This window comes from Fusarium solani, assembly GCF_023522795.1.
Source record: "Fusarium solani strain SB1 chromosome Unknown bctg00000012, whole genome shotgun sequence".
Lineage (NCBI taxonomy): Eukaryota > Fungi > Ascomycota > Sordariomycetes > Hypocreales > Nectriaceae > Fusarium > Fusarium solani.
The window spans coordinates 1,496,056-1,512,815 of NW_027072146.1; the positions used below are offsets into that span (position 1 = coordinate 1,496,056).

The 16,760-nt window shown below is 51.8% G+C and overlaps 8 protein-coding genes across 8 annotated transcripts; 5 read left to right on the forward strand and 3 right to left on the reverse strand.

Moving 5' to 3' along the window:
• Positions 1 to 123: 123 nt before the first annotated feature.
• Positions 124 to 1,962, forward strand: MRS44_016498 (uncharacterized protein; the record flags this gene model as incomplete). The annotated part of the gene is made up of 3 exons (XM_046272168.2): positions 124 to 267; positions 317 to 1,739; positions 1,790 to 1,962. 3 exons carry the CDS (start codon positions 124 to 126, stop codon positions 1,960 to 1,962), a joined length of 1,740 nt encoding a protein of 579 aa, XP_046130919.2.
• A 1,134-nt stretch (positions 1,963 to 3,096) lies between these two features.
• Positions 3,097 to 4,460, forward strand: MRS44_016499 (uncharacterized protein; the record flags this gene model as incomplete). The annotated part of the gene is made up of 3 exons (XM_065618054.1): positions 3,097 to 3,306; positions 3,358 to 3,688; positions 3,748 to 4,460. 3 exons carry the CDS (start codon positions 3,097 to 3,099, stop codon positions 4,458 to 4,460), a joined length of 1,254 nt encoding a protein of 417 aa, XP_065474126.1.
• A 1,280-nt stretch (positions 4,461 to 5,740) lies between these two features.
• On the forward strand, positions 5,741 to 6,769 carry MRS44_016500 (uncharacterized protein; the record flags this gene model as incomplete). Its single annotated transcript, XM_046272167.2, has 1 exon — positions 5,741 to 6,769. One exon carries the CDS (start codon positions 5,741 to 5,743, stop codon positions 6,767 to 6,769), a length of 1,029 nt encoding a protein of 342 aa, XP_046130917.2.
• A 595-nt stretch (positions 6,770 to 7,364) lies between these two features.
• Positions 7,365 to 10,027, forward strand: MRS44_016501 (uncharacterized protein; the record flags this gene model as incomplete). Its single annotated transcript, XM_046276698.2, has 9 exons — positions 7,365 to 7,453; positions 7,560 to 7,682; positions 7,737 to 7,858; positions 7,914 to 8,111; positions 8,162 to 8,706; positions 8,755 to 9,028; positions 9,080 to 9,255; positions 9,304 to 9,487; positions 9,543 to 10,027. 9 exons carry the CDS (start codon positions 7,365 to 7,367, stop codon positions 10,025 to 10,027), a joined length of 2,196 nt encoding a protein of 731 aa, XP_046130916.1.
• Positions 10,028 to 10,394: 367 nt separating this feature from the next.
• MRS44_016502 (uncharacterized protein) lies at positions 10,395 to 12,063 on the reverse strand (the record flags this gene model as incomplete). The annotated part of the gene is made up of 4 exons (XM_065618055.1): positions 10,395 to 10,591; positions 10,706 to 10,810; positions 10,875 to 11,629; positions 11,684 to 12,063. The coding sequence occupies 4 exons, from the start codon at positions 12,061 to 12,063 to the stop codon at positions 10,395 to 10,397; spliced, it is 1,437 nt and encodes a 478-aa protein (XP_065474127.1).
• Positions 12,064 to 12,335: 272 nt separating this feature from the next.
• Positions 12,336 to 13,354, forward strand: MRS44_016503 (uncharacterized protein; the record flags this gene model as incomplete). The annotated part of the gene is made up of 3 exons (XM_046270150.2): positions 12,336 to 12,678; positions 12,730 to 13,010; positions 13,061 to 13,354. 3 exons carry the CDS (start codon positions 12,336 to 12,338, stop codon positions 13,352 to 13,354), a joined length of 918 nt encoding a protein of 305 aa, XP_046130914.2.
• Positions 13,355 to 13,795: 441 nt separating this feature from the next.
• Positions 13,796 to 14,785, reverse strand: MRS44_016504 (uncharacterized protein; the record flags this gene model as incomplete). The annotated part of the gene is made up of 1 exon (XM_046276696.2): positions 13,796 to 14,785. The coding sequence occupies one exon, from the start codon at positions 14,783 to 14,785 to the stop codon at positions 13,796 to 13,798; it is 990 nt and encodes a 329-aa protein (XP_046130913.2).
• An 827-nt stretch (positions 14,786 to 15,612) lies between these two features.
• MRS44_016505 (uncharacterized protein) lies at positions 15,613 to 16,732 on the reverse strand (the record flags this gene model as incomplete). Its single annotated transcript, XM_065618056.1, has 5 exons — positions 15,613 to 15,866; positions 15,945 to 16,046; positions 16,121 to 16,281; positions 16,331 to 16,634; positions 16,684 to 16,732. 5 exons carry the CDS (start codon positions 16,730 to 16,732, stop codon positions 15,613 to 15,615), a joined length of 870 nt encoding a protein of 289 aa, XP_065474128.1.
• Between the last annotated feature and the right edge of the window lie 28 nt (positions 16,733 to 16,760).

The following is a 16,760-nucleotide window of genomic DNA, read 5'->3' on the forward strand; positions in this document are numbered from 1 at the left end:
ATCAAGATGGATGGATGAGCATAAGAGAGATGGCTTCAGCCTCCAAGTGGTGGTGTTTCTTCAGGCTTCAGCACGAGCATCTTCCTCAACCTCATCCCTCACATCTCATACTCTACCATCACAATGGCCTCTGTTAGAGCTCTCGCCTCCAAGGGCCGCCTGCCCATGGCCCGTGGTCTTCGCACCACACCTCCCAGCATCTCTATCCAGACTCGGGCAAAGGCCACCGTGCCTTTCAGACTCCCTGCTGCCCGCAACGAGCCCAACGTAAGATTACCCCTCCAAGAAACAAGAGACACGCATTAACACCGCCCAGCCCACTTACACAAGAGGCTCTCCCGAGCGTGCCAAGGTTGAGGAGGCCCTCAAGAGACTCCGATCTCAGCTCCCCCTCAAGAGCGAGATCATCTTCAACGGCGCCTCGCAAAAGATCGCCAAGAACGAGGACCAGGTCCTGCCTGCTGAGCACGCCGTGACCTTTACCAACTACCCCCTCGCCACCAAGGAGCAGGTCTCCACCGCTATCGAGTCCGCCCTCAAGGCCAAGCAGTCATGGCAGGACACTCCCTTCGTGGACCGTGTCGCCATCTTCCAGCGTGCTGCTGAGCTCGTTACCACCAAATACCGATATGATCTTATTGCCGCTACTATGCTTGGTCAGGGCAAGAACGTCTGGCAGGGCGAGATTGATGCCGCTGCGGAGCTGGCTGACTTCTTCCGTCTGAACTGCAACTACGCCGCCGAGATTCTCGAGAAGCAGCCTGACCGTGGTAGTGATGGCATGTGGAGCCGAGTCGATTACCGTCCTCTCGAGGGTTTCGTCTACGCCGTCTCTCCTTTCAACTTCACTGCCCTGGGTGGCAGCTTGATCTCCGGACCTGCTCTGCTCGGCAACGTCGTCCTCTGGAAGCCTTCTCAGTACAACATCTACCCCAGCACCATCATCTACAACATCCTCGTCGAGGCCGGTCTTCCCCCGGATGTCATTCAGTTCGTGCCCGGTGATGCCGCCGAGATCACCGACATCGTCCTCCAGCACCGCGAGTTTGCCGGTCTCAACTTCATCGGCTCCTCGGACGTGTTCCGATCCATCTACGGCAAGATCGGCCAGGGTATTGCTGAGAAGCGATACCGCGATTTCCCCCGAATTGTCGGCGAGACCTCCGGCAAGAACTTCCACCTCATCCACCCTACCGCCGATATCCCCAACGCCGTCAACCACACTATCCGAGGTGCTTTCGAGTACCAGGGCCAGAAGTGCTCGGCAACCTCCCGAGCCTATGTTCCCGAGTCCCGGGCCAAGGAGTTCATCGAGGGTCTCCAGGCCGGCATCAAGGAGATAACCATTGGCAACCCTGACAAGGACTTTGAGGCTTTCATGGGCCCTGTTATCCACCGCCGATCTTTTGACAAGATCAAGTCCATCATTGATGAGAGCAACAAGGATCCTTCCGTCAAGGTGATCGCTGGTGGCAAGTACGACGGCTCCGTCGGTTTCTTCGTCGAGCCCACCGTCTACCAGGTCGATGACCCCAACCACAAGCTCTTCAACGAGGAGATCTTTGGTCCCGTCCTGGCTGTCCACGTTTACCCTGATGCTGAGTGGAAGCCTCTCCTCGAGAAGATTGACAAGAACGGTGGCGGTCTTGCCCTGACCGGTGCCGTCTTTGCCAACAACCGTTCCGCCCTCCGTGAGGCTGAGGATACCCTCCGCTACTCTGCCGGTAACTTCTACCTCAGTAAGTTCCCCTTATCTACTCTCACCTTTACAATACTAACAAATCTACAGACTGCAAGACCACCGCCGCCCTCATCGGCCAGCAGTCCTTCGGTGGTGCCCGAAGCTCGGGTACCTGCGACCGCGCTGGCAGCTCAGACTTCCTCCGACGCTTCACTGCTCCCCGACTCATCAAGGAGGAGTTCTTTGAGCAGAAGGAGTTCCTGTACCCCAGCAACAAGTAGATATAGAACATTGCATGTAGAAGTGTACGAAAAGCGCAGATTTAGTGTTAATAAAAGAGTCAAACAAGCAACCTTCTAGTGCCTTATTCTGCACCGTGACTCAATCATCTCAACATCGCTTCATAGACTAGATCATCCCTCTTTACAGCCTTTTCACTGCCGCTGATACTGGCTATGAGTATCTGACGGCCGTTGAACCTTGGCTCGACGTTGGAAATGTGGAGATACAAGGACATGGATTCTATGGCATGTCCCCCCGTCCCTCTTGGTGCCTGTCCCAAGCTCCTGTCTTGCTGCATTGTGTGGGGAGGCCGCTTGCGCTAGCTGTGTGTCATCCCAACTTCTAGAAGCTATTCTTGATCCGATGATAACCTTGACTACCGCATAATCCACAGTTATCCCCAATTGGCCTTGTAGCAGACGTGTTCCCAAGTTGATTTGGCGATCTTCAATGTCACAAGATGTTCAAGGTTGACCCGTATGTGACTCGTCAAGTTCACCTGGCATGATGATAACCCGGACCATGCCGAGGACTTTTCTTATCCAGCTTGCAGCCCTCCCTAATGGTACATTAAATCCCATAGCCGAAGAATAGTACGACCGATCTCGGCATTTGGTGCGTCCTAAAGGCTCACATCCCCAGTCCAGCGGCTAAGCTAACCCAGAAGGAAGCGAACTTCCCACCTCCGCATTATCGATGCAAGATCGGCGCATCAGCACGACGCACAATGATGGAGACGAGGCGGTAATAGTGGCGAATGATAGTCATGAGGCGCTTGCCATGTGAGTAACGCCAATCAGCCAGCAGACAAAGCCAATCGCAGCAAGTGTCGGGACGTCTCCCGGGAGCTTGCTCTGTATCATCGGAATGCCAGCCGTTCAGTCGCAATCAGCCTCGTCTTCTCCACCATCGTCAAACTCGAGACCCTTCTATTCTTGCCTCGTCTGGGGAAATCGAATGATGGCAAGGAGTTCACCAGGTCATGTCGACACGGACCGGCCGTTTGCGGCCGATGGATGAAGACGACGATGATAAAGAGAACAGGATAAAAAGAAGAGAAGTCACGGCGATGAAGGCATCAATTCAGTTCAATCCAGTTCTATTCAGACAAAATAGCCCTTCAATTCTCCGTCATGAGTGTCCCCAAGTCCGAGCCGATTCTCATCGTCGGAGCCGGAGCCTTCGGCCTCTCAACCGTACTCCATCTTCTCGAAGCTGGCTTCAAAGACATCACAGTTCTCGATAGAGACGATGAGGTCCCCTCGCGCTTCTCCGCCGCCAACGACATCAACAAGATTGTCCGAGCAGAATACGAAGATGACTTCTACACTGACCTGACTCTGGTAAGTTTCACCAATGTTTTCTTGGCTTCAATGGCTGAATGATGCATCTAGAAAGCCATAGACGCCTGGCAAACGCCCCTGTTCGCCCCGCATTTCCACCAGACCGGCTTTCTCCACTGCGTGTCCGGCTCGGCCCCGAAGGAGGCTTATGACACACTGAAGCGGTTCCAAGATGCGGCCGAGAGACACCCTCGAATCAAGCCTTCGGTGGCCCACATCAAAGAGAAGAAGGACATCGATGCTGCCTGCTGGCAGTACAAGCCGAACCCTTTCCCCGGATGGCACGGGTACCTGAACAAGCTCGACGGATACGCCCACTCTGGCAATGCCCTGCGGTCCATCTATCTTGTTACAAAGGCTCAGGGTGTCAAGTATATCCTGGGTAGTGCCGGAGCTGTCTCTGAGATTGTCTACGATAAGTCCTCCCCAAGGGTCGGAAAGCAAAGGGCGTCAAGACCGTCAACGGCCTCTTCTATCCCGCCCGTCTCATCATCGTCGCTACCGGTGCGGCTGGTGGAAAGCTGATTCCCGAAATCGGCAAGCAACTTGTGGCCAAGTCTTGGTCTGTTGCTCACGTTCACTTGACAGAGGACGAGACATCTGCCCTTCGTGGCATCCCCGTTACCTACGCTCGCGACCTGGGCTTCTTCTTCGAGCCCGATCCGAAGACTAACCTCCTCAAGATGTGTCCCATGGGTGGCGGTATCATCAACACTGACCCCAATACCGGCATCTCTTACGCCCCCGGCAGCATCAGCGAGAGCGCCTTCTTGCCCGAGGACGATGAGAAGCAGCTCCGACAGCTCCTACGACATGCTCTCCCCCAGTTCGCCGACCGACCCTTTGTGCGAAAGTCACTATGCTGGTTCGCCGACACGGCCGACTCGGACTTTATCATCGACTACGTTCCCAACACACGCTCTTCGGTGGTGTTCCTGAGCGGCGACTCGGGCCACGGTTTCAAGATGTTTCCCATCTTTGGTGAATGGGTCAAGGACTTGCTTCTGGCGTCTGATGGAAAGCAGCCCGTGGCTCGGTGGCGATGGAAGACGCCTTCCAAGGACGACAAAGGCGACTGGGGTGGTGCTGTGAGCTGGAGACTTGGAAACTCGAAGGAGTTGGTTGAGCTGAAACCTAGTCAGTCTAAGCTGTGAAAAGGATGTGTCGAGTTTGTTTATAGGGACTATAATTAGAGACTAATACTTGATTCTGTTGCATCGTTTCGGTTGTGTGTCATCTATTTTGACGGCTCCTAATTCTCTTGCACATTTGTGATACTCCTACCTACCCCGAGTTGTCTGAATATTGAAGGCTGGCGATGCGGCAATCCAGGGCAAGAGAAAGAGAGCAAACCTCATCCCTAAGAATAATAGAATATTTCTCGCATAGCTAACAGCGAAATAAATATGAGTGGTTTGAACTACTTCATGATTATTTATCAATGACACACTAATTCTCTTTGTGTATGTTCGTCACCTCCGTTGCTCTCACGATGGGCCAAACCTGGAAAATCGAAGGTCTTGTCCTGTCGAGCTAGAACACCATCTCCACTTGGCATTGAACAACCAAGATAGCGTCGTCCAATTGATAATAGTGTCTTCGACAAATTGACATATTTCTCACTGGCTCATGTCCTATTGTTGTACCATCGAGTCAAAGGGCTGATTGAATCGCGTCATAGTCCCCCTACCCTAAAGAATCAAGGATGGATAAAGGGGCAGCTTGGCACACGACGGCTTGGTGTGAATACAACAGAAAAGAACGTATCCAATCATGGTGGCATCAGGTACCTATTTCTGCTTCTCCCGCTTCTCATTTTTCCTTCCTTCTTCAACCAGCAAGCTGGTCATGCTGACGCGTGATGCCGTCACGACCCCCACGCGTCTCCAACGCGTCAAGATCTTGAGCTTCTAGAATCCCCCATGACTTGGCTGTCTGCACTTCGGCATTCATCTAGTGGCGATGATCAAGATTCAATGCAGTCAGGTCCCGTGCTGCAGACTTTCAACGGCTCTTTCCCGAAGCCATCGAGAACATTTCCATCGTGGAGCTGGAAACACCGAGAGAGGCGACATCGCCGGAACCCTTGTCCGACATATGCCTCTTTGTGATTGGCTGATTTCGTGTTATCCTCCATCGGAACCCCTTCCGGCCCACCGGGTCGCTTCCCGGCCCCGAGACTGAAGAGGGGAGTCTGTCGGCGAGTCGTGCATTTTGACCTTTCGTCGGAGCGGCCTCTCATCATCGGAGCCAAGTTGCGATGCAAACCCCACTCTCAATGAGGAGTATCAGCCATGTTCGGACCTTGAACATGAAAAAGTGAAGTCGATGAGATATTTACACGCAAGACATCTCCAGGTTAAAAACACACCAAACTGGCCACATCCCCTTGTCAGATCTCCCAAGTCAATACACACATAGTCAAAGCGTCACAATGGGCTCGCAAATCCTAGCTTCTCCCCAACCCCACGTTCCCTCCCCGGGAGTGTGGTGTCCGGCCGTCACCTTTTTCGACCACGCCGCCGACAAGCCAGACCATGCCGCTCAGGCAAAGTACTTTGCCCACCTGGCTGATTCGGGCCTGAATGGCCTCATCGTCATGGGCTCCAACGCCGAGGCCTTCCTCCTCACCCGCGAGGAGCGGTACGACCTCATCGCCCTGGCCCGCAAGACCATCGGCCCCGACTTTCCCCTCATGGCAGGCGTGGGCGCCCATTCCACAAAGCAGACCCTTCAGCTGGCTGAGGATGCTGCCAAGGCCGGGGCCAACTATCTCCTTGTCCTGCCCCCTGCCTACTTTGGCAAGGCCACCACCATGTCGGTGGTGAAGCGCTTCTTTGCAGAGGTCGCCCTCAAGTCTCCCCTGCCCGTCATCATCTACAACTTCCCTGGCGTGTGTAATGGCGTCGACATCGACTCCGAGTCGATTGTCCAGATGTTCAACCAGAGCAAGGCGACGCACCCCAGCGGCAAGTCCAACATCGTCGGCGTCAAGCTCACCTGCGGTTCGGTGGGCAAGATCACACGTCTTGCGGCAGTCTTGTCGCCCGATGAGTTTTCCACCTATGGCGGCCAGTCCGACTTTCTGATCGGTGGCCTGGCAGCCGGCAGCGTGGGCACCGTGGCGGCCTTTGCCAACGTGTTCCCTACGCTGACGTCTAAGATCTACGCCCTGTACAAGGAGGGCAAGTTCGACGAGGCCATGAAGCTGCAGCGCATTGCGGCCCTGGCTGAGAGCCCCTGCAAGAGCGGTGTGGCATCAACAAAGTACGCTGTGGCCACCTACTCAGCCCAGCTGGCAGGCATCGAGGGCGCCGAGGAGAAGCTCGCACCGCGGCATCCTTACGAGCCCGTCGGCGATGCCGTCAAGCAGAGCGTCGCGACATTGATGAAGGAGGCGGGCGAGGTTGAGAAGGATCTGCAAAAGACATGGACGGACCGTGTCAGGGGACGGTTGAACTGAGTTTAGTGTTTAGAGTAGTCTGCATATTAAACTGGCGCTGAAGGCAAAGCCATTGTTGATCTGATGACAGAAGAGTTGCAATTGAGTACCGAATGAATCGTGCAGCAGAGACTTGGCAGAGACAGAGACATCCAGGGCGTACATAACACGACTGCAAGAGACGGAATCCACGTGTCGAGATCGAGATGATGTGGATGGAAAAGGAGACCGTCAGCCATGCCAACCCCTGTCGAGCATCTTGACAGTCACCACGAGATAGCCAGCCGTTCCTCCTCCACGTTCTAGCGCCACAATGGAAAGCTGGGGTCCTCTCCAGGCGTGTCCGCACCACTATCATTCACTGCTGAAGCAAAGTGATAACACCATCCCTGTCTAGTCCCGACGAACCCGAACCCCGATAAGGGCCGGCGACATTGTCCTTCTACCCCGCATATCGTGTTGGAGCTAGTGCAAGCCTGCAACCAAATTTCCAACCATCTCGTGACTTTTTGCCTCCCAACTCGAAAGCAAGACGAGGCCCATAACACCCCCCATCCAGCCCTTCCACCACCTCTAGACCGTTTATCCATTCAACCCCAGGTCGGACTGTAGTACCATGCCGCCGAGCTCTTCCTCAAACGCAAGGAGAACAGCGGATTCTGCAAACTCGCGAGGAGGCCGCGTGTCCAAAAGATCCGATAACGCGTTCGTCAAGCCCGCCCCCCATCTCTCCCCAATTTATGAAAAAAAAAAAACCACCCTTGTCCCCCTCATATGCAACATGACGCTGACCAAGAGAACCACACTCCAGTTGTTCACGGTGTCGCAAGCAAAAGATCAAGTGTTCGGGTTCGCACCCTTGCGATGCCTGCAAGAAGCGCAAGCTGTCGTGCGAATTTGACCAGCGCGATCAAAAGATCTTGGTCACAAGAGGGTAAATTTTCGAGATTGTTCTTTTGTTCTGGAATGACGTGTTGATCGGCTTTAGCTTCATTCTTGATCTGCAGCAACAGGCTGCCAATAGTCAACGTCGCGCCGGTGCTGCAGAGTATGTTACACCAGGGTCGCTTGACACAAACATAGACGTTGGCGGCAGAGCTCCTGAAGAAGGTTTGTCTCTATATACCTCACTGGCTGCTGTAGTCCATGGCTCATTTCGAAATAGGCGACACTGTCACCGTCAATGTCAACCATCCTCCCTCCCCAGGCGGCAATGCCTCCACTGTCCCAACAGACGATGCATTGTCGGGTAATAGGAGTAGCTCAAATAGCAGAAATGGGCTGGACCCAGTGGCTTCTGCTCTCACAAATCCTCTTTCAACGGGACAGTCCAAGTTTATGACCTCGGCCGAGGGAAGAGAATGTGAGTCCTCCACATCTGTCCTTGCTTGACACTTCTGACGCCTATCTTAGTTTACCTTGGCACCTCTTCAAATTGGTCCTTCAGTCGCCGTGTACTCAGTCTCACACATGAGTACATTCATCAGAGCCCAATCGCGGCAGACAACCTGCTCTTTGACGGCTCAGCCTACGATCTAGGATGGGATGGCTCTCGCATCAGCCCACCTCCAGAACCTCCTCTCATGCCCAGTCTGGACCACGCTGTGTATCTCATCAACACAGTCAAGTTTCACTGCAGCCAAATATTTCACTTGTTCGATGATGAGTCGTTTACCCAGTATCTTCACGAATTCTATGCCGACCCGACCAGTCACATCGCCGTCGCAGATCTTCGCTATATTCACCTCCTAGTTATTCTCGCCTTTGGCAAGGCGTTTGCCGAAACCAACAACTACCAATCCAAACGACCGCCCGGCGCTGATTACTTTGTCACTGCTCTTCGCCTGTTGCCCAGCATTCATATTCTCGTCCAAGAACCGATTTTATCGACCGAAGTTCTCTGTTGTATCGCCCTTTACTTCCAGTGCCTCGACTATCGGCACTCGTCACATTGCTATGTGGGTTTCATAGACCAAAACTGTTGAATTTCAGCTAATCCCCTGCAGATTGGCCAAGCCATGAGAATCGCTCTCTCACAGGGCATGCACACAGACATGCCCCTGGAACACCTAGGGGAAAAGATCGTCGAGCGAAGCCGCAAGTTATGGTGGACAGTCTATGTCCTTGACCGTGAAATGACATCGTTGATGGGCTTGCCTCAAACTATCCACGACGACGATGTGCATCCTCAGCTACCGCACTTTTCTGGTTCGGCTCATAGAGTGGCAGCTCTTCATATGCAAATTCGGTTATGCCGGACTATTGCTTCGATCAACAGAGGTCAGGAACGCGCCGAATGAGACCATCATTTCACTAACACGTAGCTAATAGGTGTTTATGGGGCCAACGGTCGTCTGAACAAGAAGTTCTTGCTTAGCACTAAGAAAGTCCTCGAGAATATCGCTGGGCTAGCCGACGAACTTCAGCAGCAGTTTCCCCTGGGCGTTGATAGAGCCATCAATGGAGTCTCTCGGACATCAGGATATCTTCATCTTCTCTACCATCAGGTGAGTGAAAAACCCATAGAGTCCAGGAAAGTTTGCTGACTTGTCTAGTGTATTGTCCTCGCAACACGCCCACTGCTCCTCTGCTTCCTCAAGATCCGATTTGAGACTCCGAGCTCCATAACGGAAGCGCTCAACTCCTCTCAAACTGTCTGGAACCTGATCAAGATGTGTGTCGACTCATCTTACCAAATGATCAACATTCTTGGCTGTTTGCAAAGTCAAGGTCTGCTTGGTAAACTCACCGAGATTAATCTCGCTGGGAAGCATTATACTGACCCTGTCATTAGAAGCCTTTCTCCCTTTTGATCTCGAGTCTCTATTTATCTCGAGTTTGAACCTGCTTGTCGCCCCTGTTCTCGATCCTCGATTTCTTGAGCACGATACATCATTTCGCCATAAGTCGTATTCTATCTTTAATGAGATGATTGGAAAGGGGAATCTCATTGCAGTATTCCGACGATCCGAACTTCAGCAACTCGATGACATGCTCAGTCGCCTACCCCGAGAAGCCACCGAACAAACACCTGTCCCAGCCAACGTCGATGGTCAAATCATAGGAGGCTCGATGACTGATGTTCCGGAGGGCGCAACACCGGCCATGGATTCTCTCGATGGAGACAACGAGGCGATGGCGTCCATGATCCCAGGCATGGATGACTTCGGAATGGATGCGTGGTTTACGACTGCTCAGATGATTGATATGGCAAACTCAATTGCGAATAGCGACACCGAGTGGGTTTCGCATACCATGATGGAACATGACATCTGGTAGGGACAATTTCAAAGAACGGGGAGCGAGTACAGGGGGAGGGCGATGGCTGGCCATTTGGGCAAGCGGTGTGGGATTCGACCCTCACAGGCCACTGACGAAAAGCATTTGTCTTTATTCTCAACTGGATGGCAAGCATGGAGCGTGGGTCAGGAATGTTTCCGGTATCAACGACGGTTGATAAGGTATGGAGTCTTGGAGGGCACTTTATGTATTCTAGGATGCTGCTTGGGCACAATTTTGAACGCGAGGACTATCCCCTGTGATTGTTGATGTGTTCCGTCTTCTGCTGTAAACCGTGTGAGAAAGCGTTTATAATTCTGAGCCCCTTGCTCATTACAGGTCTTGTAGCCGTGTCCTATTCCTATTACTACACTCTACCAGCCGTGTCTAGATCCGTCTCCGTATCTACTATGGGAACAGAGGGAACAGCCGGAGCCTCTTTCAAATCGTCCGACAACACGCTCGCTTGCTGTGTACTGGTGGCAGAAAGTGGCTCAGAAGACTCCAGAATAGAGCGACTCTCGGAAGTCGTAGACAGTGCCTGGGCGGATAAAGGGGATCTTGCTGGTGATGAGTGTCTAGCTATTGTTGCCATGCTAATTCTACGGGAAATAGCTTGGCTTCCCGCTGGGCTAAGAAGAGATCTTGGCGTTCCGGTTCTAGACAAGCCAAACTGACGCCTCGCTTGTCGATCTCTGGATCTCATCTCCCGCTCAGCCTGTCTTTGAGCGTCGGTTGCGTCCTTGTTTTGTCGAGCCTTGTGATGTATTTCACGGAGTTGATCTGTCTATTGTATTAGCACCGAAAAAAAAATGTTTAGTAGTGCACGGTAGTAACTTGCCATCACTCAGTTCAGAGTATCTCAGTGCCAGAACTGGATCGTTGAAAGACTTCTTCCATCCCTCTTCGATGATGAATTCTGAGCCTAGAACTACATCAAAGGGGACTTGATCATGGACTAGAAACTCATGCCGATGAGTATATGATGCGTTGACAGAGTACCACGTGAGGGTGATGGTTCCTTGGGGAACAATGAGTTCTTCACCGCCGCTGAAACCCAGCCATGCCCCGTCACTCTTGGCCTTTTCCTGTTTGTCTTCCAGACCAGCTCTTTTCAGGATCCGTGTTGAGATCCAGTTCAAATCGCAACCACTGTCCAGTTTGACTCTGAATGGGGCAGACGAAGGAGCTTGAGGGTCGTCTGGCACAATGACGAAAGGGAAAAGGAACGGGCGATCAGTGCCCAAGGTGCTCAACTCCCGGAGGCGCGCTGAAACTTGTTCGAGCCCCTGACCTACGCGAGATTGGTACATCGCTAAGGCCGGAGCTGCGACGGTCATGGCTGCGTCCGACCTTTCAGCGGAATGCTGAGCGTCATCTCGAATGCCTGGTTCTAAAGACCCTTGGGCCTCCTCCTGCATCGAGCTAGTTGCGTTCTCATTGCATGGCATACCCGTTGGAATGGTATTTGGATGGCAACGGCTGATGAGGTGTTTGACCATATCGGCGGTTTCGGCTAGGTAAAAATGACTCTTGCCAGTCATTGCATCTTGTAGCTGAAACCCGTCTACAATTATTCGATGGAGATCGATAAGTTTCCACCTATATTATTAGGTACTGAACAAAAATGAAAATAAACAGCGAGCTTGAACTAACTCGTTCATCTCCTCGGATAGGAGCTTAGACCATGTCTCCAGGTGTTTTAGTGTCTCAGCAATGTCTTGATCAAGAAGGAAGGCGCGTATAGGATTCTTGTTGGCTTTGTGAATATGGTGCTCAAGTTGAGGTATTAGACGAGCGCACTGTGAGAAGCAAAGCTCCATGGTTTCCTGGTGGTGCTTGCGAAACAGTTCATTTTCGAGCGCTTGAGGCAGGACATCCGCGCCTCGAGAAATGATCTTCTGAATCAACCATAAGCGATCGAGCAGCCCACGATCAACAGAAGATAGTCGTAATCTTGATAAAGCCCTGAGAATTAGTTGTGTCTGGGTCACAAGACCGGCCACGCTAGCAGTAATGGAGAGCGGATCGGCCATGGCGGTATCGTGTGGTCGCTGGGCCTTGGTGTGAATTGAGGGATTGGAAAAGGGAAAACAGCTGAAATCACATCAGATTCGAGTCCCAACCAATATAAACACTTGATGTCTCAGCCTCATTCGGGGTGCGGCTTAAATATTTGTCCGCTGCATGAAGCCCTGTCGGGGGAAATCAGGCTGACGGGGGCATGGCATCAGGCTGTGCAGCATGACTGCCTGAACAACTTTAAGTGAGACGAGAGGAACTCTCGACAGGAGTGACTACCGGCGTGATGGACCCAAGCCAGCCTCAAAATGCAGAAGGCAACCAGCAAGACTACCTAGGCGAGTCAGGGTACCCAAAACTGGCTAAGTTGATGGGCGATTCTCCAGAAACCGCCATATTCCGTCGATTCAGGCAGCTCAACATGCTTCATCTGCTTAGGCTCCAGGCAGAACTACATTCAATGGAAGACGAACTGAAAGAAGTGATCCAGGAGGATCAACAGTCGGATGACCCAGACAGGAAGGATTATTCAAGAAACTTCTTTCTGCTTAAGCACTGTGCTGAGCAGGGGAAAGACTTTGAACAACATGAGTTACTACAACAGATTGGGGAGAAACTCAGCGAGTACAGTATGTAGAACCCTCCTACAGAGATATGTCAATCGATCCTAAACGGTCTAGACACTGCAATCTCAGCCGCCGGAGCCGTAGAAGGCCTCGCAACTCCGGAGAAACGTCCTTTGGAGTTCCTACGTCTTTGGCTTAAGGGCGCCGGAGGCGGGGAACATTTCCCTTTGGGAACTGAAAGCACAATCTGGGAGTCGGAATCACGGGCAGAGTATGTGAGCCTTGCCCCGACGGCTAGCAACGACAGAATATCATCGTTGGTTCGAGGAACTCTGCTGGATATCTATCACTTCTTTGCCGAATCTTGGAAGAAGGCGAAGAAAAAGCTCAAGAAGGTGGGATTTCCCATTCCATATGTCCGACTTGGAACTAACTTAGATCCTAGACTGAGCCGTCTTCCACGGCGGCTGAACCACATATACGCGAGTATAACGACGACAAGCTCCAGGCCGTGAGCGATGGTATTACAGCTGCCTTAGCCTCTCTTCTCCCGACCTTGATGATTCTGGTCTTGTACTTTGTCAAGCGGATGTTGGTTAGAATTGGGCTGGTTATTGTGTTCACCACCATCTTCTCTGTTGTGATGTCATTTTACCCTGGTGCAAAGAAGGGTGAGGTTTTTGCAGCTGTGGCAGCTTTTGCTGCCGTTGAAGTGGTCTTTATCGGTACTACTGGATAGCCGCACATCATTTGAAGCACTGGACAATTGGGAATGCCAATGAGGGATGGTCCAACTGGAATGAAAGCTTAGTTCTTCATCCTCGACCCGGGCTGCAAAGGTCATCATCTGTTGTATCAATGTTGTGATGTCGAATACCGAACTCGTAGCCTTGGACACTTAGACGTTGGATATGAAAGTCGGTAGTTTACATGTAGCTTGCATAAAAGTAGTAAAGGAAGTATTATGATTGAAGAGACGCTGTTGAGAGCCCATTCTATTTAGCTATCCAGTATCAAGAACCAAAACCCACCACCCAGATAAGACTCCCTGATATCATCCTTGAAGCCCAAGAGAAAACCCAAACCCTAATGAAATCTTCTGCCGTCATAGCCACCAAAGGAAGTATTAATCTATTTCAAATCCAGTCCAGCTTTCTAAACTTTGGAACTCCACCTGGCACTAGAGTAGAGTCATCGAACACCACCCAGCGGTAGCCAAGACACAGGCACCGACTATAACAGCGTCGAACCGACCTTCTCTTTGGCCATCCTGGGTTTCCTTTGTCTGTCCGGAAGACTTGTCGGCTGTGTTGCTGGTAGTAGCGTCGTTACTGGCGGCAGTGTCGGGCGATTCGCCCGCCTTCCCTTCCTCCTTCTTATCCTCTTGCTTCTCCTCCTGCCGCTTTTCCTCCTGATTTTCCTCCTGGGCCTGGTTCGGTATAGCTGGTTCCTCTTTGTCGGGTTTCAGGTGAGGGACGATGTATTTGTCGAGAAATGACTGCGAGACTCCAAGGGTACAAGCATTGGAGACAGCGTTTCGCATGCGTGTGATGTATTCTTCTCGAATCGTACCATCAGTTGCATAGTTCTCGCTGACATAGACCAAAGCTTTGACGTCCAGAGGGCGATATGCCCTTTGTTGTCGTTGGCTGGGAGGGCCATTCGACGGAGGACCATGTTGATGGGGAGATCCCTCTGGATCCGAGTCCGAGTTTGCGCCCGCTGATTGCGATGTTTGGCCGGACGCTTGATCTAATGAGTTTGACGCTTCTTCAAGCACATGGGCTAAGCGTGCGGATGTGAACGAGGAGTATTGTCTGTGGCGCTGGAGGACGATTTCCAACATGTGCTTTTGGTACAACTTTCTAGCCACACCTTCAGAGCGATCCAGTGCCCTCACATCCCGGGCATTGACAAGGTACACAAGGCCCTCGACTGAAGAGTCATCCGCAGGGACCACATTGGCAACTCCGCGCTCATTGATCTGCCACCTGTAACCCGAGAGTGTCCCCGTGCCGATGAAGACGCTTGAAGGACACCGCTTGGCCATCTGGGCAACATGGAGATTGCTGCCGTAGGCAAAGTATAGGACATCGGGTTTCCGTGTCCGGGGTAATGTTGACGGCTGCATAGTCTGCGCATGTGAGTGGTTGTTTTCTTTGACGATCATTGGGAACTGACCTGTGAATGAGATGATTGGCGAAAGGAGAATGAGTAGAATGTCCCCTAGTCGATGCAGCTGAATCCTATGAACTGCCCAGAATATGAAGGATCGATGGTACGTTATTGAGTGTATCTGCGCGAAGGAGAAAACTGAACAAGAAAACGTGCATATGGGTCTATCAGGTTAGGCTGGATCGACGGGCCAGGTTGGGTTTATGTTTGGATTTAGCGAATCGGACCCTTGCCATCGTGTCACGAGACGTTGCCCCAGTTGCCAAATGACACGTCTGCCGCTGACTTGGCTGTGAACCAGTGATGTGACTCACAGGAGCTCATTACCTCAAATCTATTGACTTGCAGCGAATGACATGCAGTTTTGTCTAAATGAGGCGACTGACGAAACGTCACTAAAATTTCTTAACCATCGACTTCTAGTATTGGTCGGTGAGGTTGCACAAAGTGGATACAATTTGGGCAATGTTTGGATTGGTATAATTTTCCAATTGACACCCAAACAGCGAGGCTTGCTGACGTGGTTGACCATGCCAACGTTATGAAAGGAGGCGAGATGAGTGTGGAGGTTTGAGCATAACAACGCACAATTGACAGCAAACTCAATTAATGATTATGGCGGTAAGGGGAAGAGAATTTATCGGAATAGTGCCATCGTTGATTAAAGAAAATATTAGAGTGAGGGTACAATTGGAACTTAGCATGTTGTCCCTGGACCGTTGACCAGACCGCAATTCATCCCCCTTCGCCCCAAGACGCGTATAATGTTCTAAATAAAACGAGAATGTTGACCCGAGAGCGAGTCTTACTGAACCAGGAAGTTCATGCTGCGGTAGTATCGGTGACTGGAACGTCAGCAGGGTTCTGAGTGCCATTTGCCCCTGCTCCGGTAGCCGGCTCATTGACACTCCTTTTCTGTGCACCCGGACCCTCGGGATAAACTGGGCCTTCGGTAACGTCTCTAATTCTGAGTCCGAGACGGGCGGGGTCGATATTTCGGTGACCCCAGAGCAGGATGGCACCGAAAACTGGCTTCGCGAGAAGATCCAAGATTCCGTAAAAGACGGCTTCGGAATCTGGCGCGATGATGTTGCCACCCTCGCAAACGCCCCAGGCGATTGGGTAACAGATTCACACGATGAGCGTGATGGTACCGCAAGCGAGAAAGACACGACCGACATCACTTCCAATGCGGTTGGCATGGATGCGAGCTTCCCATGCAAGCTGGTACACGATGTAGGCGAGTGCAGCACAACCTGTGTTGGAGAGTCAGTAATGTTCCTTCAATACGCCCATGGTAGCCTTGGAATTCGAGCAAGGGATGACGAACCGAAAGCGAAGTAGCCCCATTTGTACGAGCTCTTGACAAGGGCGCCCACAAGTCCAGTGACGATCATGACCCAGTCAACAAGGATAACCCACAGCACAGTAGGCCATGGCATACCGGCCGTAAGAAGCAGGTCCATGAGAAGAAGAGGGGTGGTGATGAACCTATTTAATGTCAGTATCGTAGTTGCATCGATGACCATTGGGTACTCACCAGTCGATATATCGCACATAGAAGAGTTCACGGTAAACACCAGCCACCCTATGATCGCTGCGTCGAAACTGAACAGCGATGGGAGTCCATCCCAAATTGGAAGCCATTGAGAAGTAAGAAATGGCGGCGATCATGGTGATGCCTCCCGTAATGTAGTGGAAGATCCGATCCATCCGAGGCTTGGTCCAAGCAGTCCCAATGAAAGTGATGGTAGCAACCGTCATCACGGCACAGACAGCCCAGTACCAATCTGAGCCACGAATAGTCAGGTTGATATCACTGCTTTGACCATTGACGGTGTCAGCTGCAAAAACTGTTAGCAGATGTGAAAGTAGACGGTCTAGTGAGCTTACGGTTGACGTTAAGCGCATCGTTTCTGCGTGGAAAGATTTGAGAGGTCATGATGAAGATAGGTATTGTTAGCTGGTAT